Source organism: Nelumbo nucifera, chromosome 4 (genome assembly GCF_055504915.1).
Source record: "Nelumbo nucifera cultivar China Antique chromosome 4, China Antique-T2T, whole genome shotgun sequence".
NCBI lineage: Eukaryota > Viridiplantae > Streptophyta > Magnoliopsida > Proteales > Nelumbonaceae > Nelumbo > Nelumbo nucifera.
In genome coordinates, this window is record NC_142652.1 from 25338944 (window position 1) to 25361823 (window position 22880).

Genomic DNA, 22880 nt, shown 5'->3' on the forward strand with positions numbered 1-22880 from the left:
TTTAGAATGTAAACTTTAATGTATGTTTTAGTAAATCCAAAAAAGCTATAGGGGTGTTTTAATAAATGACCCTTAAAAAAGCCCGTTTAAAAACAATAAACACTCAAGCATCGCCACTAAAGGTTTGCACTGGCCTCTAAGGGTGAGCAAAAAAACTGAAAAACCAAATCGATTAAAAAAATTGACCGAAACCGAACCGAAAAATCGGTTAACTGAACTAGTTGGTTTGGTGTTTTAAAAAAACTGCAGGTATTGATTCGGTTTTGGTTAACCAATATAGAAAACCAGTGATTAACCGAACCGATTGATATACATATATTTCTATATATTTTAAATATATTTATGTATATTATATATATTATATATTTTTATATATTATAAATTAATAAATATGCATTATATATAAATATATATTTTATAATATATTATAAAAATTAAAAAACTGAAAAACCACAAACCAAACCGACATTTAACCGAACCGTGAGTACGTGGCCTCCACCGTTCAAATCTTTGCACAAATGTAATATCATGGTGGGGTCCATTGAAAGGTGCGCCCTGAATTTCGATTCTGTGTTTGTGGTACCGGTTGCCAGTTATGGGCCTGGAGGCCCTAGACCACAGTCTTATGTCTCTGGATCCAAGCCTTCTAACATTTATGTGTCGCAACCAGATTCCTTAGTGCCTACCGAAAAACAGAAAAAAACTTAGGTTGGTTCCCATTTGTTTGGTCAAATTTGGAGGCATAGGCAACGTTTATGGTCCGTATTGCAACAAGAAATATGAGGCCCTCCGTATTTTCATGTCATGTGCGTCCATTACTCCACTTGAGCCATGAGCCCACGGGCTGGACCCCAACACGGTGACCGAACCGATTTCGCTTTCTTGCAGAGCGGAGCTCTCTCACATTCCATACAAGGACAACTCAGATACCCACAATTAATGGTGGCCTTGACTCCTCGGGGGACCCTCGGAATCTCTGTTGAGCAATCAATCTGTGGTTAGGTCCAACGACTCTTACGTGGTGTACACCAAATGGGCCAGCGTCGATAAGGCAGCACTCCCTGGATTTCGTTTGACGTATACAGGGCCTTAGCGCCAAATACCCACAGCCAACCAATGGAGTCTCTAATAATCTTCTCTGCAACTCTGCAAATGGGTATGGGTGTTGTTTGAGATGACTCTGCTTATCGAGAGATGTGGTTATCTCCTCATTGAATGGTAAATAACTGGCATATATTCCTCCAAGAAAGATGTGTTTTGTTTATCATGTTTCTGTGGCGTTTTTTTTTTTTTTTGATACAAAGTTGGTTCTGCGAGCATGTGAATTTAGTTGGACCCATCTGATTCTTTGTATTGATTTCTTCCTCTTTCTTCGGTTATATATTGCTGTTGAGCTGTGGAGTATGGAATACTAGTTTCAATGAATAGCGGTTACTTTACATGTTTCATCATAATCTTTTACTAGTTTCAACTCAAATCTGTGATTACCCATCTCGCGATCCATTCCGAGCTCAAGGTTTTTGTTTAAATGTTTGAATGTTGATAAGAAACGTGTACAAAAAGTAGTCCTAAAATAGCACTAGGTTTTTCGCATTATGCAACTCCCGGTTGATGCTTGCTTTGACAAATGAAGTAGCATCAACACACTCCATGGCATGATGGCAAACACGAGCATTTTACATCATGATTCCAAAATGTAGCTCATCTCTAAACCTCATATAGAATTGCGATAAGTGCAGATGCAGTACATGATTGATGGGATCCATGTGTTATTGAAGATTATCAGGTTTCGTACTGTAATAATGACGTAGTCATTTATTGTCCATAGCTGTCGATAGGTTGTGGGCCTAGGGGTGTCAATCGGACTGGATTTGGTCCAATTCGATCCGGTCCAACATGAGTCCATTACAAATGGACCAGGTCCAATCCAATCCAGTGAATATACTGTGGACCATTTTGGACCAGTCCAATTCAATGTCTGACCGTTCAATCTGTTCAAATTGGTTTTAATTTAGATTGGTTCCAACCTAAACTTGGTCCATTAACACCTGTATTCTTATCTTCTATCAATGGACCGGATATTGGTTCAATCCATTCCAATCCAATATAATCAATTACGGATGGACCAGGTCCAATCCAATCCAATAAATACTTTGGACTGGATTGGTCCAATTTAATATGTCCTATTGGTCTGTCCAATCCGTCTAAATCAAAATCAATTTGGACGGGTCCAACCCAAAACCGGTCCATTGACACCCCTAGTTGTGGTTTCATTACTAAATTGACAACTAGGATTCCTAAGTAATTGGCAAATTGGTATAAACAGAGTTTCGCCATGCCAGACAGATTTTGTACCCCAGAAACCATCATCTTTACCATTGGGTATCTATGCCAAATGAATGATTTGACTAAAGGTGAATATTTCAGTTGCCAGAAATATTTAAATGCTCTATTTACAGTTTTGGCATCATCTCACTAGATTGATTTTAGATGTCGTTATTGTTTTATTAAACCACAATTCCGTGCTCTCTGTTTATATATTAACCAAGCATCATCATCATCATCATCATCACCTAAGCCTTATCCTAACTTTATGGGGTCAGCTACACAAATCCTGTTTTTTCATTCTGTTCTGTTTAGTGCCATATCCATCCATTGTTAAAGTATGAGCACTTAATCATTTGTTATATATTAACTAAGCATAGTGATATCAATATCTTACTAACTTCCTGATAAGAACTGTAAATGGTGACTCTATGGCAGAAAAAAAAATTCTATGTAGCACTGAAATGGAATTACATATGTATGTAATTTTGTAATTTTCTAACTGGTTTATTTAAATGTGGGGTGATAATGATACCTGAGTTTTGAGGGCTATGGTTGATATAAAGATATCAGACTTGAAAATCTATACATTTGTGATGTGAGGAGGATATAATAATGCACACTGAGTTGAAACAAAAGTGTTTCTGAAATAAATTAACTTTTCAAGTTGGAGGCACTGCAGTTTGTCGTCATTTTGCAGATGGCACAAATACTGAGGCACAAAGCACCATGGAATACATGTGGCTAAAATGCAATTGTGCTTAACACATTTTTCTTTTATTTGTTTGATTTTCTTGTTTAAATTCACCATATCCTAACCAAAAATGGGACAGAAGTGTAAGTATCCACATGAAGGATACATAATAAGTTAACCAGTAACAGAATACCAAAAACAGCTGCATGCTTTTCTCTTCTCTTCTTTTTCATTTTTCCCTGATGTTCTGTTTCTTAACATTATACCACTATTCACATAGACTTCAATCACCAGTATGTGTTTACCGAAAAAAAAATCACTGGTATGTGTTTATATTCGGCAGATTTTATTTCTAATTTATTTATTTTGCAGCTATAAATAAGATAGATAATAACTCCTAATACCAATTTCGTTGTAATGTTTCAGACACATATGGCTGTAACTCCAATATGTTCAAATGTTTTTTACAAGGATAACGCCCTTCCTACTTTAAAATCAATAAGGGAGGAGAGAAGTATCACAGGTGAATGCTTTGCTGTTCAAGAGGCATGTAGGTGCTTTTTATCATTTTCTGGTGATACAGGAAGGAGATGGCATGAAAGATATAATATCACCAATTTCTGTATGAAAGCAAAGAAAATGCAAGGAGATAATGCATTTCACATGGTTCATAGAAGGAAGCTCATGCTATCTCAGAGAATCATTAAATTATCTAGTCTACATAATGTCTATGGCATAGAAACTGAGAAAGTATCTACTTCAAAAGATGCTTCACAAAGAGATATGTCATGTAAGGTTGCACATGAATCAGAACCAAGTACTAATGGGAGGCACTTGAAAGCATTGGAATCTTATTTTAGTAAGCTTCAAAACGAAGCTAAGTACCAAAATACTTCTCTGTCTTCAAGTGATTTTGAAACTACAAACAGTACTGAAGAACATAAATTGGAACTTTCTTCAAAATTTCCTGACAAAGTGACAAAATCACATGGTGAGAGTGACCAGTTAAAAGCAAAGAAAGAGTTGGGCTCTCTAGAAAATTATCTCAGCAGACTTAATAAGACAGGTAAATACTACAACTGAAACTTTCCTGATATTTATCAAGGATCATGGTTCTAGAAACTGAATCTACATGTGTATGTTCAACTATACAGAATATTTATACTGGAGTTTGATGACATTATGCAGCTGATTGTCCTTAATTTCTGTACCGATAGCTCGATGAGTGGATTTTCTTGACATTGGTTATGCAAATTTTTCAATAAACTCATCATATCAGCATGTGGGTGGTAGTCAGAACAAATGTATTGTATATTGGTTGAGAAAGCATATACAACTCAACAATTTAAAATTGTAGTACAGTAGTTCTTTAGTTTCTCAAATAAGCCATATAAACCACTTACCACTAATACAATTAGCATTCCATGTTAGTGTGCCACTGTGCATTTCTGAGGAAGTTTCTATGTTTCTCATCACTCTTGTGAAATACATTTATTGATATAAATTGATATATAATGATGGAAGTTGTTTTCATTACTCCCCAGCTTCATGTCTGTGTGATGTTTAATCTATGCCAGCAGAAGGTTTTTTACATGCAAGCCATGGACACCTTAATGTCAGAGATCTATATTATTCTGTTTTTGCAAATAACAGAGGAATTATATTTTCTTTTAATGATTTGTAGTGGGAGACTTAATGAGCTAGAAGAAGAGGCAATCTATTTTTGTACAATTTTGATGCTAAGTACATGCACTAACTTAATTCCACATCTTAGTGCTAAAGCAGTCCAAGTTCTAGTATTGCATGTGAAATATTTCTGATCAAGATTTATTGGATGGACATGGAATTTATTATTTCTATGAATCTCACCCTAGACTTCTATAAAAGGTTTAAGCAGATTGACGTCCAATGTCAATTTAACCAAAGAGGTCATAGCCAAGCTTTTATTTCCTACTTTGAACTTTAGAGAAGTATCTAAGCTCATGGATTTGTCGTAATAATTTCACAAGCAGCATATCCTACATTTATATGCCAGTTTGAAGGGGGGGGGGGATTGTAGAATTTGGCTGTCTCATTCTCATATGAACAAGACTATTCAAATTCATTTGTGTTGGCTTTCTGTTTTCCCTAGCCATAATTAAGCAAACTTCTTGTCATAATTAATGGTAACTTGTAAGTTTTATGTTCTGTGAAGAAGTAACAATGTGCACAGGGATGCAGGAAAAAACTTCTTTTTATTGTTTATTCTTGGAACTCTTTTCCTTTTTCTCCTTCATTGCCTGTAGAGATAGTTACTTTCTTCTTTCCTGAAATTAGTTAAAAAAGTATTATAGTGTTATGATTTATATATGATATAATAACAAAGTACTGGATTTCTGATGTTTTCTTGTTCATTACAGCAGTAGAGCCACAGAATATTTCATCTGGTCTTGATGATGAACCTGCTGAAAGTAATCCGATAAGATCAACATATTACTTTAATAGAAAGAATGAATTAAATGAAGACAGAAAGTTGCAAAATCTAACGCAGTTAGTAACCAATGATGCCAAGAGTAGTTCAAAGGATTCTCAAGGCCTACAATCATATGATGAAACATCTGATCTTTATTTAATGTAAGTTGCTCTTCAATTTTCTTTATGATGCTTTACTTTTCATGCCTGCGTTGTTAATCTGCATTCTTCTATTATAGTTTTATTGGATTGTGTTTTAATTTAGAAATCTTTGTTGCTCTTAGTGTAATGTTTTCCTCAGTGGCTAATATTTCTTTTGTTTTCCTTTTCTTCCCTTTCTTTTTTCTTGGATCAGATGCATGCTGGCTTCTATAAACATAGCAGTGTTTATTTTTGAGCTAGCAAGTCCAATTAAGACTTCTGATCTAGAGCTCTTCTCTCTTCCTTTATTATATGGAGCCAAGATAAATGAATTGATTCTGGTTGGAGAGTGGTGGAGGCTAGTTACACCAATGTTTCTGGTACATCATTGAAGATTGGGTTCGTGTTTCTATTTCTGTTAATGTTTTCACAATTTCCTCATTACAATAAAATCTTTTAGGAAATTACACTTGTCATGCAGGTCTTATAATATTTGATTCATTGGATTTTATTCTCCTTATCAACATTTTTTTTATCAATAACAACAAGATTTATGTTAAAGATTAAAAGGATAGATACAAGAGGTACAATATACACACAGGCATTGAGAGACAAACAGACTCATCTCTCCCCAAAAACCTATAAGTTTTACAACTGTGCCCAGAACAAATTCTCCCTCTCCACCCCTTGCTTGGCTAAACCATCTGCCATAGAGTTAGCAGACCGCTTAACCCATTGGACCTTTACTTCCATATCTTTTGTTATCCATTCGAATTTCTTTTTTAGAGAGCTAAAAATCCGCATCCTCTAATCATTGCGCCGCAACCAACTCACCACCAGTTTGCAATCTCCTTCAATAACTAATTTTCTGATGTTTAACAGACTTTCTCTTTGTATTCCTTCCATCACAGCCAGAACCTCTGCTCTAAGGGAATCTCCTTCCCCAACTGGCCCTGAATAAAGTGCCATAACATTACCTCTCTCATCTCTGAACGCACCTCCTATGCTTGAAGGTCTTGGATTACCCACACAACTTCCATCAAAATTGAGTTTCATGAATCCCCTGTCCGGTGGGCACCATATTGGATTAGCTTCTGATCTACTAGGTGGTGATTCAGCCACTACCTTCCAGCTCCTGAGAAGATCATCCATAGACACATTAAAGAATTTATCCATGGATTTTAACCAATGTGCCGTTCTGTTCTGATCAAGACAGTTTCAATTATAGCCTCCTTGGAGCTTTCCTTGTCCTTAAACAAACTTGCGTTCCTTTCTTCCCATACAGTCCAAACAATATCTGCCCTTATACGTTTCCATATAATCTTACCCCTTTTGTTTGGCCATTCAAAGAATGATGAGGCAAATAGGTTTTGGACGTTATTCAGAGGAGTCCACCTGCACCAAAATAAAGAGAGAAACCATTCCCAAATACAAGTAGTACAAGAACAAGAAATTAGCAAATAGCAAGTGATAACAGTTGTCACCATTGGCACAAAAAAACATCTATGGGGGGGATAAACACCACTGTGGTCTCTTCTTTTGAAGTAAATCACAGGTATTAATCTTTCCATGAACAACTTTCCAACAAAAAACACTAACCTTAGGTGGAATAGGCTTATACCAAACCTCCGTAACTGGGAAATGTTGCGAAGAAGTCATATCAGAATGAGACTGGGCTTGAAAAAATGAAGCACAAGTAAAGGAACCGGAGGGGGAACAAGTCCAAATTCAGCCATTAGGTTTGGAAGGATCAAAGAAAACATTTTTTGAACAGAAAAAAAGTAATCTGGAGATGAACTTGTCATGCTGTTTCTGTCTAGCTTGAATGGTTTCCTAAGGAATTTCGAACTTTTGGTAGTTCTAGCTTTTTTTTTGAAGATAAGTAAAAAAGAAAGGTTATTGCTAAAAGAAAAAACAGTACATCATAACTAGGTGACAAGATGTCACCCCCTCCGGATTACAGTAATGTAAGGTCACAAAAAACAAACAAGAACACCATTTCAGAAACAAGACAGATCTCAACATTCCTATAAGAATTCAGAGAAGTCCAAAAGTCAGCTCCAAAGTCTTTTTTCCGCAGTCCTTGAAACTCTGGAAGCAAGAGCATCCAACCAATTACTGTCGAACTAATAACAGCTACCAGCTCTTCCATGCTTTTATCTTTCTCCTCAAAGATCTTTCTATTTCTTTCCTTCCATATTTCCAGAAAACAGCAAAGGGAATACATGTCCAAAGGATCTTGACTTTAACTCCACCTTGGATTCTTGGTCAACAGCTTAAAATTTCAGCCGGATCAGCAAAAGGGCTCCTGACCACCTTGAATAACTTGAAGAAATAGGACCAAACTGGGCATGTAAAGCTGCAATGAAGCAAAATATGAGACACATCTTCCTCACCAGCACAACACAGCACACATGTACTTGGAAACTGCAGACCTCTAAGTTTCAAGTTATCCTGTGTTAGAATGCAACCTCTCACAATCAACCAAGCAAATGCTTCAGCCCTTGGTGGTACAAGCTTCCCCCAAACACCCCTAACTGGATCAGCCTCTACCTGATTTCTTATCAGTGCCGAGTACAATGACTTGACAATAAACTTCCCATCCTTACACTCTTTCCATAATCTGACATCTGTTACTGAGGGGTTGATCTCCAAGGCCTGAAGTTTTGTCAGCAACTCCAAGCACTCCTCCACCTCCCAATCAAAAAGGGGTCTTCTAAGATTTGGCCTCCAAATCACAGCACCATTTACTACTTCGTAGCAGTCTGAAATTGGCACTCCTTTCTTACTCAGATTATATAATCTTGGGCATAGTTCAGAAAATTTCCCCACTCGACCAGTCATCTTCCCAAAATCTTATGCTTGACCCACTACCCACTTTCCATGCATAGAAAGGGATCATCAAGGAGTTAAAACTCATGATACCTTTCCATACACAAACTCCATACGCATGTCTCACCTCCTTTGAATCCCACCCAACCCAAAGTTCATCACCCCATACTTACAAGCCACAACTCCTCCAAAGGGCCTCCCTTTATCTTCCGAGCCTCCAAACCCACTTCCCCAATAAAGCTTTGTCAAAGACTCCAACCCTTTGCACCCCTAAACCCCCATCTTTTTTGGATCTGCACACCAGCTCCCACTTAACCAAGTGTAACTTCCTTCTCTCAGCCCTAGCATTCCACAGAAATTCTCTCTCTAACCTTTCAATCTCTCCCACCACAGCAGCAGGAGCTTTAAGTGAAGATAAATAGTAAACCGGAAAATTTGAGAGAACATTTTTTATCAATGTTAATTTTTCTGCAAAGGGTATATATTTTCCCTTCCACCCCACCAGCCTTTGGTCAATTCTGTCCAAAACAGGTTGCCATGTAGAAATGGAAGCAGCTCTAGCTCCAATTGGAAGTTCAAGATAGGAAAAAGGAAACTCCCCAATCAAACACCCCATGGCCTTAGCACACTCTTCAAGCACACTGCTGGATGTCACCTACCCCTATCATTATGCTCTTAGATTAATCTTAAGACCTGAAAGCAACTGGAAGCTGTTAAGAATACTACTTAGAGAAAAGGCTTGCTCAACTGATGCCCCAAGAAAATTAAGGTATCATCAGCATATTGCAAATGAGATATAATCAGCCCTTCCCTCCCAAACCTGAACCCTGAAGGCCCCAATTTCTTCCCTTTGTCAATCAGCTTGCTCAACACTTCCACCACCAACACAAACAGAAAAGGGGAAAGAAGAACCCCTTGCCTTAGACCCCTAGTTCTAACTTCTAAACCATGCAATAGTTTTCTATAGGAAATTTTACAGATAATCAAAGTGGAGGACAGTAGTTAGAGAGAAAGGAAGGGAACAGAAAAGGATAAGCCTTTTATGGTCAAAACTGTATAAAGTTCTATTTGGAATTCCTTCTTGGATTGAAGACCTCTGTTTGGACAATTTCTGGTGTATTCTTTTCCTGATAGAAAATTCTACTGGGATAAAGGATTCATAAGATACACATATCATGAAAACTGAAAAGCATTTCTTGAAAGGTTGGTTACTAGAGAAAGAAAAGATGCAAGATTAATTTAAAGGAATTATTTGCTGTGATGGTGCACTTATGCTTCATTTGAAAGGTACTACATCACTATATAACCTTTACAAGGAAGATCTTTTCTTTAATTGCCTTCATTTTTTCTCTTTGAAAAAACTCTACTTCATTATGGGTTTCTATGAATGATGGGCACCTAATGCTCTGGCTTGGTATTTGTAATTGCAATTTTGCTGATTAATTCTTCCCTTCTTTTTCATACAAGATATTTAATAGATTCAGTAATGACCCGTTTGAGTCTATGAATCTTATATTTTTCTTTTCTGTGCAATGTGTGACAATACTGCTACACGAAACATATTTTACATTGCACCAGAAAAATAAAATACATTTTACAAGTCAATATAGAACCTTCACATGGGTATTTGATACAAGTTGGTGCAATCTTAACTTTCCTGCATTTGACTGACCATATGGTAAAAATGTCTTATATTCAATTTTGAGTTTTGTCAGTATACTCGAAGTAGTGATCCAAGCATTTTATTCAATTTTAATGGATATTTTAGATCATAGTCCAACATTATTTGTATATTTTGATTTTGGTCTTTGGGTGCTAGTTCCATTTTTGACAATGTACCATCATTGAACAAGGAGCCGATATGTGCTATCCTTTCTTTCTCCAACTTATCAGTTACCATGTGGATCATAACATTATGTTAAGTTTCTGAAGGAATGCACAATATGTCAATTAGTCATGTCCTCTCATGTAGAGATCTCAAATCCTATCTGATTGATGTATTCTTTTAATACCCACTACAGCACTACTTATACTGTAATGTAGATTGAACAATCACAAACATTTTATAATGTAGATTGGTGCTCTCCCTCTAATGATTTGGTTTCTGTGCAGCACACTGGATTTCTTCATGTTTTTCTTGGTGTCTGGGTTCTTCTTACATTTGGGCCTCAAGTCTGTAAAGGATATGGTTCGTTTACATTTTTGTTGATATATATACTTGGAGGGGTTTCTGGAAATTTGATAAGTTTCATTCACACACCAGAGCCAACTGTAGGTGGGACAGTAAGCAGCAATGCACCCAGCTTCTTTTTTTCTTTGTGTTTTCCTATCTCGCTTTATGTTGCAGGAAAATTGCATGATATCTTATTCAAAGGCAATTCATCGTTAAAATTGTTAGTAAGTTCTGGAAGTTGGTAGATGTGAAATCTACTCCCATGGACATTATTTGATCTGTTATGCTAGTCTTCCTTTACATCATATGTCTTACCATCATAACTGGTATTTTTGTTGGAGATAATTCAATGTTATGAATGTTGTATGAAGAACTTTTAGAGCTATAGTTTAATACTGATGTAGCATTTAGAACACCTCAGTTCTCACCATTTCAGTGCCCATGCTATTTGTTGTCTCTTATCGGCTTTAGCCTTGATGCCAGCCATGTACTCGTGTTTATGTAATTGTACATGTTTCTTGCATCTATAGGATAATCATACAGCAGTCCTTGTTGGCTCTTGTAGTTTTACATCATGTTATTATCTTTTGACTCCTTGAATATACTTTCATGCTCAGGGTCCCGTCTTTGCCATAATTGGATCTTGGCTGATCTATCAAATCCAAAACAAAGATATACTTGCAAAGGAGGTGTTAGAAGGCTTGTTTAGGAAGGCAGTAATTGCAACTGGTCTTGGATTTGTGTTGAGCAATTTTGGACCAATTGATGAATGGTTAGTTTTCTGTTTGGGACATCCTAGTCACACCAATTTGAGAAAAAAGTTCAGTTTCCTAATTTGAGTTCTTAAATGAACAAGATACAATTGTTGTGATTTAGTGCAATAGGTGTTACTTCTGAAACTTCGACACTCTCTTTGCAGGATGCATTTTGGGGCAGCTTGTATAGGCATTGTTTATGGCTTTTTCACATGTCCAACTCTGGAACTGGATAATGAATCTTCGAAGATGAGTCAAGAAAAGGGAATTGCAGTTGTTAGACAATATGTGAACCCTTGTAAATCACTAATCACATTTGCCCTCTTCATTGTGGTTTTGTGCTCTTTGGTTTTTCTTCTTGAACCTCCACTTAATACATTGGAAATTGAAAGCCTTGAGTAAAGAGAGGTATATGAGTATGCTAATATCTTCAATTTCATGTAAGATGTGTGAAAGCCTTGTAGATATAGAATAATGTCCTTGCTTTTTTGTATGTTGCCTGTTTCACATGCTACTTTGAGAAAGAACCTGAAAATCATTACTTTCAAGTGAGTTTCTCTTTTTTACTTTTTTTAATGGATAAGGCTATATTTTTTTGTTGTTGAGATCAGTGCGTTCATCTGATAATATGAATTCGTTGGTCCCAGAAAACTACAAAGGCCCGAAGGGTGCAACTTGTACTGGTATATAACAAAAGCTGACTGAAGCAATCCAACTTAAGTCAGATTAGAATATATTATTTTAAGCTGAAGTTAAATTTCCAACACTATATGCCAATACAGTAAGGATGGGAAATGTCCCCTTCTGCTTGTGGTTAAATGGGAGATTGAGATTATTGGTCTTGAGGCTTTCTAAATTCCTGTCAAATAAAAACATATATAGTTGATTGATCTACTGCCAGATAAATTGATAACGACTCAGTATCGTGATTATTTCAAGGAAATATGGGCTTGCAGGTATGAACTCCGTAGATTTTACCACTGAGGCTCAGTTTGGAAGGAGTAAAAATGCAAATATGTAGAGCGAAAAACATTGTATCTTGTATTATTTTATATGTAATTGTATTGTACATATTTGTATTTGTACTCTTCCCAAACTGAGCTTAAAGTGTTTGTACTGAACGATATGAACCAAAAAATTTGGTTAGGAGATAGATGGTGTTACAACTCACTAGAAGGCAAAACCTGGTTACTTGCACAAAACAATAACCTGGAAGGAAGCACGATGAACAAGGTGTTTTTGTAATTCCAGAGGGACCCAGAAGCTGCATGAACCTGATGATCAGCATGCAATCTTCTGAACCATTTAACAGAAATATGGTTGAGAAAGAGGTGCGCATTACCGAACATTCAACATTGTGGCAAGAGACCCATGGCTGCACAGCCCACACCAAAATGTGGAAATGATGCGCATGATAGTGGAGGGACCCCATTCTCATATCATTTCATTCATATCACATTCTTCAATTCTAATTTATACATCTACCAAGCAATGATGGCTAATGACTACCTTACCGGTGGGTGCACAAGGGTTATTGCATATTGCTTGTATGCAATGCCATGCCAAGCACAATAGAGGATTTTATGGAAATAGTAACTCCTGATCGTGGGATTTCTACCAGGCCCTGCACAGGTTTGGTCGGGTCACAGGTCATTGCTCAATTTCAGAAGCCTTGTGTAGGCTTGTACAGTCATCGAAGTCATAAAGAGTATATCAGGCACCAGTTACGGTTATGACAGAACTGAACTAAGGCTATGTTTGGGAGTGCTTATGTTAAAAATAAATGTTTTAAAACAAGTGCTTATTCAAGAGTGGAAATATTTGAAGAAGCGTAAAAATATTGATATGCTTTGCTTTCTCTAAATTAAGTGAAAGAGATACCACCTTGTGGTCATTCATTCTCTGGAATCTTGAAAACAAGTTCTCTCTCCCAACTCTGACTACAATAAGGTATTGCTTTCACTATTTTCATTCCTTGAAGGGATGGCAACTTGCCATCACTGCAGACTTTCTGATGCCATACTATTTCATTCTCATGCTCAAGTTTCCTAAGCATCTCACTCATTGCATCCATCTCCTCTCTGAAAACCAAACACCATGCCTCTTCCCCTGGCATTTTTTCCTGAGAGATCGCCAAAGCATGGTGAAGAACTCCAATTGCAACCCCAACTTGATCTACACTTAAGTCTTCTGCGAGGTGCTTCTGGCTTTTCAACTCATGTAGGGCTCTGCAAGCTGGTATGTAGTCCTGCACAAAATTTACCATTACTTGGTTATCTATCAACTCTAAAATGTAGCACTGTAGGAAGATACCACAGAGAGAGAGAGAGAGAGAGAGATTCAGTACCTATGATTGCTTTCATTTGATGAACCCCTTAAATTTAACTAATTTAATACCCAATCAATCATAAGCACACGCCAAATGTACAAGTACAACATGTAAAAGGATCCCCCAATGTATAATAATTATGAAGTCAAGAGGAAAGCATTACCAAATCCATTTGGATAAATAATTCAAGCAATTAAGCATTGGTTTTACTAAAAAACCAATAGAATGAAGTTGCATTTTTATCCCAAGAAACAGAAATCCAGCTTAAGGATAACAGAATATGATATTGATAACGAATATTTGGAGATTTACAAATGCCATCTAAGTTAGAATGTTACTTGGTCAAATCTGACATTTGTCAAATGACTCAAATCACGGTCATTTATTTTCTCTGTTGCCCTTATAAAACCCAATTATTTGAGCACCGATTAACCAAATTTCGTTTGAATAGAGAGGTCTTCTAGGAAACTCTCTTCCCCATTTTTGTATTTTCTTTCTCCCTTATGTTTTCATTGTTAATCCAAAACAAAAGTTGTATGAAGACAAAAAATGCCTAATAAGAAGGAATTATTAAGTAATATCTAAATGAGGAATAACAGTCCTAGTGTACTGATTATTGAAAAGCCAAATTACAGGGGGACTAAGGAAGATATACCATTAATAATACAAGGAGAAGGGAAAATCAGGGTGTAAATATGCTAACGACAAAACTTCAGTAAAAGGAAGAAAAAAATACAACTATGAAATATTTTACCAAAGGAAAATTTGTCATTATCACTATATTGCTTCTTCCAACTACAAAAAGTTGATTTTTTTTCTTGTAATATTAATGAATTATGAATGTAAGAAGCGCTCAATGAATTCCAAGAATAAATAGTAATACATTCTTCAAGGAAAATAAATTGGGAAATCATGAAGAAGTATCACTATAAGCTACATAATCTACAAAGAAAATAAATATCAACAGAATAACAGTAGAGTAACTGAGAGGTACACTGCAGATGAAACAAACATGTATTCACTATTCACTGAGGAAAAAAATCAATTGAAGGTAATACATACCAGAAACCTCATTGAAATATCATTGCAGTCCCCCATGGTAGAATATAGAATGTCAGTGGCCTCATCAAGTGACTGTGTAATGCCACAGTGCAACTTTGCTAAAAGACTTTTAGTAGTTCCCTTTTCTTCTGCCTTTCTTATAGTTACAGCCTAAGCATAATTATAATAAAAATCGCAGTTCAAATCTATTAGAACAAACATTAATCCTCTCATAATACTAAATCCAGAAATAAACATGAAAGGAAAAAAAATCGAACTGCTAAACAAAACATATTAGTTGACAACTGGATTGTGAAATGTGGAATTAGCAACATCACGGTGAAAAATCCTGAAGAGCTAAGACAGTAATAGAAAATATCACTAACCTGAGCCTCAGCCAAGCAAATCAGACTCATAATAGTGGACATAGATGGTGTAGCTTCTGGTATCCTATCCTTAGCCAAGTCAGGCTGCAGAGATGGAAGTATCTCATTAGCCAAATGGTCATAAACCCCTGCTGCTTTTCTGTAAAGAGTGGCAGATTGTACTAGATCTGCATTGCATTCATGGTAGCACAAATCACGATAATCATCCAAATACAAATTCAAATAAACCAATAAAAAAATAACAATAGCAATGGCAGTTGTAGTTGTAGAGTGTAAAATGCAGGAAGAAATCCACTTCACTACCTTCTTTTAGAACTTCTGAAGCCCTTTCCCGAAGAAGTGCACCATAAAGGAAAAGAGTCATGCTAAGCTCAAAGTGCAGGTTATCAATGCGAAAAAATTTTGGACCCATAAAACTGAAGACAGGAGAAGCACAAAGAGCACTACTCCATCTTATCATAAGGTCTGAAGTCCACCGAACCATCTGCTGATTGTTGCTAACTGATTCCACATGAGCCACAAAATTTTCCAATAGTGGCAAATATCTTTCTAGCTTTTGCAGATCCTATGATATTTTAGCAAACATAAGTACAACTTGCTAGTTGCTACATATGAACTAGGTGCTTAGTTTTAGACCAAAACCAATAATACCTGCTCATTGTGAGAAGTCAACCCTCCGGCCATTTCTCTTGCAATAGCCCTTGTAATAAAGTTATTCTCATTAATGGACTCCTCAACTGCTCTACGCCTGGAACTTAGCTCCTTCAGCTGCTCTAATGTACCAGAATCACGTGCAATGAAAACATCTTCAAACACAACCTGCCAAGTCAATCTCATATAAATGGTGTATCTAGTAATGCTTAAGATCACCTTCCTGACAACATCACCCAAAAAATCTAAATAAGGAATGCATGTCACAAAATAGACAATCCTATTTTTCCCACTTAAACAAACTAAATCAGGTATAGTTAATAACATGCCTGTTCTTATATTTCAAACTCATAATCTATGTAATAATTTAACAAATCTAGGCAAAGAAACTTGTTTATGGTTTACCTAACATATTATGAAAGGTCTTTTTGAAATGGATTCAAGGGTATGACTATGCAATTCAATAGACATCTTAATTAAATCTTCTTCAGGAAGCTCACTAATCACTATGCCTAAGTTGTTTCCTAGCAAAGATTTGGGTTACCAAGACACTGATGTCAAGGCAATAAAAAAAGGCCATTACCTAATGTTTATCCTAGCTATCTAGGGTCTTGGAAGGGGTAGACTAGATATGGACCTAACCTTTGGCATTTTTTTAAACAAAGAGGGTTCTCTCAGACTTGAACCTGCATTGTCACATTAATTGTCAAAGAAATGATTTTTCATATGAAAAGCCCAAATAAGTTTTGCTTGTTTCCCTATTTTTTATGAATTAGTTTATATTCTTACTTAGTTTAGCAAGTAAAAAATAATATCAAAGATGACATAAAATTCCTTGTTTTGTTAATACGAAGAAAGAAAATAAGAGACACAAAATGTGTGTAATAAATCAAGGAATAGGAAAAATAAATAAATTAAGGGAAGAACCTTATTTATGTTGAATGTGAAAGAGACATGGAGGAGAAACAATGTGTGGTGTGTTAATTTGCAGAGAAAAAGGGGGGGAAATGAAAGGATAGAACCCTTGTTCTGGTTATAGTTAGAATAACAAAGAGGGGTGATTAAAGAGGATTAAAATGACAAACAAGCAAAGGGACAATGCCCCCCTAATCAGCCATATAGAGAGACATGATGCTAATTTTGCTCAAGGAAATTGAGAGATAAGTAGAATAAATCTCTTGTGAAGAATATGTGATGAAGGCTAGTAAGTACAGAGACTTCACTGTTAAAAGCTCTATTGTTCCTCTCTATCCCTACCAAGACCCTTATCATCCAGAGACTTTCTCACCTCTGCCACTAATAACCTTATCATCCAGCCATCCAACAACTCAAACATAGACTGAGGACACACCTAACATATGTTGAGAATACTCAAAAGAAAATCTAGAAAGTTGAGATCCTCAATGCTAACTGTAAGCCAATGGATATGGTTTGTAAGCTCTGAAAGTTGAGATCCAGATGGTGGAATCGGTGATAGAGTGAGTGAGGAGGAGGAAAGGGTATAGGGGTTGAGAGTGTTAGGTTTCTTGGAAAAAGGATCCCTTTAGTAGGAAACCAAGTCTTCTATTTATAGGGGTGAATCGTCCATGCAGACGTACACCACCTGAGAATATTCCAGATTGGTCTGTATTAGTTGGGGCGGCAGATCCCAGGTTGCTTCGGTGGAGAGACACATGTAGAGTGAGGGACCAGGTATCAGCGCCTGTCACAAGCCAACTGCTATAATTCCCCCTCCTTGTGGGAGAAGTCATGAATGCAGGCTCAAGGTCTCTGCTATTCCAGAAAAGCTAGAACCAATGTGTCTTGTTGACAAGTGGGAGTTCTGTCTCAACAAAACTGAGCTTAGAAATTCCTAATAGCACATTCCTATTTCCATGACTAGCCTCACTGCACTAGTCCAGAATCCTGGACTCGTGAGTTTCGATATCCGTAAACTCAAGGTTTGTGATGCCCGACCAGGGCATTGCAGTGATATGTATATCCATTATCTTGCACCTCTTCTGTGCAAGTTGTCTCTCATAAGGCATTTCCCCAGCACACTCATCCAGCAAAGGCCACTTTTGATGGAACACCATGCACCCATTAATTTGTAGGGAAAGTCTGGGTTGGAACCACCAGCCAGAGCCCTCACACAAGATTTGATTGACAGAGAACACCCCTGATTCTTCCCTACCTAAGCTAGGGTAGTGTTCCTGAATCTTTGCAAATAAATCTGCTACCTGTCTACTAACCATAATTTTATAACAATACCTGCTTTGACTAAGGAAATGCTTATCAACTGGAACCTCTTCTAGGATGGGGTTCTAATGTCATTAAGGAAACCCATGAGACCTTTTAGTCAGTTTGGACAATCCCCTAGTCCATGGAGCTTTAAGTTTTGATGGGTGACCCCTCCTTCAAGTTCAAGCCATGATCTTTTTTGGGCTTGGTTGATCTTGAAATGCAAAACTATACTACTTGGATGGTTCTAATTAAGGGGAATATAAGTGGATGCATTTACTAGAAAAGAAAGAAGAAAAAAAAAAGAAAATGGTTGGGATCTGGTTTAAGAATAATCTGTGTATTTGGATTTTGGATTCATCTCCAAATGTTGAATGTACTGATACTATGCAACTTGGTTAAACCTAGTGGGAAAAAGAATAAGAAAAAATGGCATCTGCTCCAGGATATATGGGCAATTTGTTTCTCTAGCCAGGGTAATATTAGAATTGGTTTAAGTGATGACTATTGAGTTCCCTCAAAGCCAAACAAATTTGGCTCTTTATTCTTTCTCTCTTTACGAATTTAACAATTCTAACATGGTATCAGAGGAACAAGAACAAGTAGTGAACAACAAAGAAAAGGATCCTCAAAATTATATTTTTGTATTGGTTATTTGCAGAAGAATGGATGATTTATTTTTTATACTTATTACAAATCATGCATCTGGAAAAAAAATGTCCTTTTTCACCTAAGTAAAATGGAGCTTACCATATATTGACCAAATTTCCTAAACCTACTAATTATAAGGAGACAGACGAGGGTATTTCTCTCTAATTCTACTGAAACAAAATTTGCATAGGGGATGCAAACTAGGAAGTGTGACCTCCACAATTTGAATGCCACTTCAACTTTCATTATGTGTATGGAGTTCTATGTAACAGAAATTCCAACGAGTAATACAAATTGCAATTGTTACATCTACCATCACCAGGAAGCTCATAACTGATTTTCTTTTTAGAAAGGTAAAATAAAGCTCAGTTTTTGCCTTCCATAATTAAACTGAATGGAATTGAACACCCAAACCGAAAAAACCCAATAAATCCAGCATCAAAACAAATTATCAATAAAAGTTCAAGCTCGACCCAGTAACCAATTAAATTATAATCCAGTGAAAGATGCTTACCTTCTTAGTTTTCAATTTCGCCGGGTCCCCAAACTGCAACATCGTCGTTCCAAATAAAAATTCTATAAAACTCTAGCTAGTTACACCCCAAAGCTAAAATGAACACAACAGACAAGGAAACAAAAGAACAAGCAAACGATTCTTCAAGGCTAAGAGATGTCTTCGAACTGTTCCGACTTCTCTCTCCTCTTCCGTTCGTTTTCATACTCCGCAGTCTTTCCTTCATTTTTTCATGTATTTAGAGAACCACAGTTGACCGCAACTTAATCACAAACTACCCAAATAGAAGTAAAATAAATTAAAAAAGAAAAGAATCCCATTCCAGTGAGATGTAAAAATTCTGAGATAAAACCCATATACTTGTTTATTTTGGAACAATGAATTTATTATTAAGTAAAAATAATAATAAATACCAATAACGATAAAAGCCGAGCTCATGGAAAGGGAACCTTGTAGCTAGTTTCGACGCGATGCATAACGAAGAAACCAAGGATGCCTCCAAGAATGGTGCCTGTGATAATCCTGATATTTGCTCCTTTCCGGGAACCCACCATTGTCGCTTTCATCGCTTCACCTCCTTCCTTTTCCTTGTCTCTTCAGCCTTGCTCTCTTTGTCCAAATCCGACACACTACTTTCGCTATCATGGTTACCGTAATGCAGCAGAGTTGAATTGGTATACCACATACCTACCAAAGAAAGAAGGTATGCGACAGAGTGAGACGAACCAGGGGAGCGGCATGGCCTTGAGGCTGAACCTGGCTTTAATGGTCTCACACTGGTGGTAGATCTGTAGATGTTAACGGTTAAGGGTTGGAGGCGGGGCCAGTGGTTTGTTATATCTGGCTGACTTTTTCAATGCCGCATAGCTTCGCTGATCAAAATAAAATATCCATTGCAAGAAAACACTGTTGCAGTCGTCAACGCCAAACTACCTCCATGGCTCCATCCATGGTCAAAGACTTGGCCTTTTCAGCCATCAAATGGGTAAAACTCTGTTACAAAAAACAACTCAGCTTGTACAAAATACTTGAACAGGAGCAAGGGCAGAACAAGGCGTTCCCAATTAGAAAAAGAAAAAAATAGAGATTGAAACCAACGAATCAGACTCCGCAAAGATTATCTTTCATCCGTTGGCTGCAGCAGAAAGAATTGCCTTCAGAACGGCCGACATTTCAACTTCCACAGCTGACCTTACCTCCTACAGCAGCCAAATAAGATCATGGGGCCTGTTTAGGAGGGCTGAAGCTTTGATTGGTCTACTTTCACTCATTCACTGAGCTGCTTTCTCTAAGCCGTTTTGAAGAAATGGATGCTGTCTTTGGCGGAATTGACAGGCTTATTAAGGACTATTGCAGTCACATGTGGGTGAAGGAATACTGATTAGATCTTATGGCCGTGTTTGATAATAGATTGCATGGGAAAGGAGAGTTTGCACTCACAGACATACAGAATCGGATGCTCTAGTTTGAATCATTCGAAGATGACTTGTATTACTACGACCTCTATAGCAAAAATTTCACAAAACTTGAAACTGGGGAGTTGATAAAACCTCGAACCTCAGATGGGAGAGTTCTACTGTTTACTATTGTAATTAGATTTTGCTTTTCTGCATCCAAGGCAAGAACAATGAACAAACAGAGGGCCATTACCCAGTGTTGGTTCCGCCCGGCATTCTCATTACACTGACTCTGAAACAACTGGAGTCTATGAATCAAAACTCTGCAGAACTTGATAGATATTGCTTTTCAAGTCTTTATCTTATATATATTTGAGTTGAAGCCTTGTAAAGCCCATTTATGCAAAGTTACAAAACAATTGAACTTGATAGAAATCTAAATTTTCGATGACCCATCAAGCTATATATCACTAGCTTGGAGATTATCAAATATTAAGTGCACTAATCTATTTCTATTTAATAATGGCGCAAGGTGGGGGTGGGGGTGTTGGGGATGGACTGCATTGTCCTGCACACATCATGTAGGGAGCCAAGCATCCTTGGATGCAGGCCGTCGCCTCTTCACCTTTTGCTGCACATCCAAGCGAACAAGCTGAGAACGTTTGTAGGCAAGCCGCGATGCATCCAATCTGATCGCTCTTGACATGGTGCACAACTGAGCATGTCAGCAAGAGCAACAGAGCAGTACAGACAAGTGAATTTGAACGTGAAGGAACGAAGCCTGACATACACATATAATCGGTTGTTGTCGCCATCTATAGTTTGAGCAGTGTTGGTTTTCTGAGAATCTGAGTGAAAGGGGCTGGCGTTTATATAGAAAGTTGAGTGGCCAAAAGACTCTCTGCTACGTCTGTGACAGCTCTTCGTGCATCCCGGAAGTATGTGTGTAACAGTTTTTCATTGTTGACATGAGACGAAACGCATGACCATGGTTATTGGGCTGGGCTGCGTTGGGCTTTTGCCTATCCTGCCGGTATATCCCGGTCCGTTTGCAGATTCTAATTTAGATAGTGGGCTTGTTGGACGCTTATGTCATTGGAGGCTCATGTAGCTGTTGCCAAAATATGACTCTTAATCTATATTGGACACAACAAAAAGCTTATATCAAGACTGTTCTTAATGTTGGGTTATTTGAAAATTCAAATAAAAGTTTTTAGTTTCTCTCCCACTCCTTCTGTCTTTCGATCTCCCTCCCACTCTCTAACACTCATAGTTGTCTCTCTATGTTCAACGATTGTACGATTTGAAAATAAACAAAAATGATTTCCGGTTTCTATATTTACACCCTCTTTGTCAATCTCTCTCTCTCTCTGTATGTGTGTGTGTGTGTCAATCTATTGTTCTCCCTCAATCTCTTTCATTTTATTTCTTGGTCAATCAGTCATCCCTCATTCTCTCTCTTGGTCAATCTTTCCTTCTTCCTCAATCTCTATCATTCTCTCTCAGTCTCTCTCCTTTTCCTTCTCCCTCTCTCATTCTTTTTTTTATTTGTTTACACACTTATACGATATTAATCAGATTGTATAACAAAACATAAGACCAACCACTTGTACAATCAAATTATAAACTTCTATCGAGTTGGGGTAAATTTCATAGCCAAGAGTTTCTTGTGAATTTTTATCAAATTGGGTTGAAGAAGATAGAACCATGCCAAGTTGGTCTTATGTTCTTTAACACAATCTGGTTAATATTGTATAAGTGTGTAAGAAAAATAAAAATGAATGAGAGAGGGAGTAGGAGAGAAACAGATAGAGATTGAGGGAGAAGGAGAGATCGACTAAGAGAGAGAATACCAGAGAGAATGAAGGAGAAGGAGAGATTAACCAAGAAACATAATGAGAGAGATTGAGGGAGAATGATAGATTGATAGAGAGGGAGAGAATGAGAGAGATTGATAGAGAGAATTTAAAACTTTTTTTTTTTTTCAAATCACAAAATCGTTGAGCAAAGAGAGATGATTATGAGAATGAGAGAGTGGGAGGGAGATCGAAAGACAGAGGGAGTGGGAGAAAAACTGAAAACCCTTTTTTTATTTTTCAAATAACCCAACATTAAGGGCAATTTCAGTATAAGCTTTTTGTTGTGTCTAACATGGATTAAGAGTCTCATAATGGCAACAACCACATATGCATCTAGTGATATGGCGAGGGTTTTTATAATTTGAAATATACAATCGGTTGTTAGAGTTTTGTTGGTTTCTAAACCAACCTAAAACACCATTTTAAATGTTGAGCTGACTCAAGCTATAATTTAGAGAGAG

The 22880-nt window shown here is 37.1% G+C and overlaps 2 protein-coding genes across 10 annotated transcripts; one reads left to right on the forward strand and one right to left on the reverse strand.

The window, feature by feature from the left end:
* Positions 1–1053: 1053 nt before the first annotated feature.
* LOC104603024 (Rhomboid-related intramembrane serine protease family protein) lies at positions 1054–11919 on the forward strand. Of its 6 annotated transcripts, none has more exons than XM_010266930.3 (7): positions 1054–1218; positions 3446–4085; positions 5419–5632; positions 5826–5991; positions 10556–10726; positions 11234–11388; positions 11536–11919. In XM_010266930.3, the coding sequence occupies exons 1-7, from the start codon at positions 1216–1218 to the stop codon at positions 11771–11773; spliced, it is 1587 nt and encodes a 528-aa protein (XP_010265232.1). In that variant the 5' UTR covers positions 1054–1215; the 3' UTR covers positions 11774–11919. The 6 variants fall into 6 exon arrangements, 5 of the variants coding, with proteins under 5 accessions (XP_010265232.1, XP_010265233.1, XP_088759717.1 ...); XM_010266931.3 differs by having other exon boundaries at positions 5422–5632; XR_736143.3 differs by having other exon boundaries at positions 1061–1218; positions 10556–10718.
* A 1272-nt stretch (positions 11920–13191) lies between these two features.
* On the reverse strand, positions 13192–20988 carry LOC104603022 (uncharacterized). 4 transcript variants are annotated; one of them, XM_010266927.3, is made up of 6 exons: positions 19613–20988; positions 15779–15946; positions 15431–15692; positions 15128–15294; positions 14763–14912; positions 13192–13619 (listed from the first exon to the last, which is right to left on the reverse strand). In XM_010266927.3, the coding sequence occupies exons 1-6, from the start codon at positions 19727–19729 to the stop codon at positions 13263–13265; spliced, it is 1221 nt and encodes a 406-aa protein (XP_010265229.1). In that variant the 5' UTR covers positions 19730–20988; the 3' UTR covers positions 13192–13262. The 4 variants fall into 4 exon arrangements, with proteins under 4 accessions (XP_010265229.1, XP_010265230.1, XP_010265231.1 ...); XM_010266928.2 differs by lacking the exon at positions 19613–20988 and adding an exon at positions 19164–19383; XM_010266929.2 differs by lacking the exon at positions 19613–20988 and adding an exon at positions 19164–19373 and having other exon boundaries at positions 15779–16001.
* Positions 20989–22880: the final 1892 nt, after the last annotated feature.

Excerpts from the sequence above, each read along its gene's own strand:
- LOC104603022 (XM_010266927.3), bottom strand. The coding sequence starts at position 19,729 with ATGAAAGCGACAATGGTGGGTTCCCGGAAAGGAGCAAATATCAGGATT. Across the intron at positions 15,947-19,612 it reads GCGTCGAAACTAGCTACAAG|GTTGTGTTTGAAGATGTTTT; the intron begins GTTCCCTTTCCA and ends TTGACTTGGCAG. Across the intron at positions 13,620-14,762 it reads ATATTTCAATGAGGTTTCTG|GACTACATACCAGCTTGCAG; the intron begins GTATGTATTACC and ends AATTTTGTGCAG.
- LOC104603024 (XM_088903591.1), top strand. Across the intron at positions 4,086-5,418 it reads CAGCAGACTTAATAAGACAG|CAGTAGAGCCACAGAATATT; the intron begins GTAAATACTACA and ends TGTTCATTACAG. Across the intron at positions 10,841-11,233 it reads ATTCATCGTTAAAATTGTTA|GGTCCCGTCTTTGCCATAAT; the intron begins GTAAGTTCTGGA and ends TTTCATGCTCAG.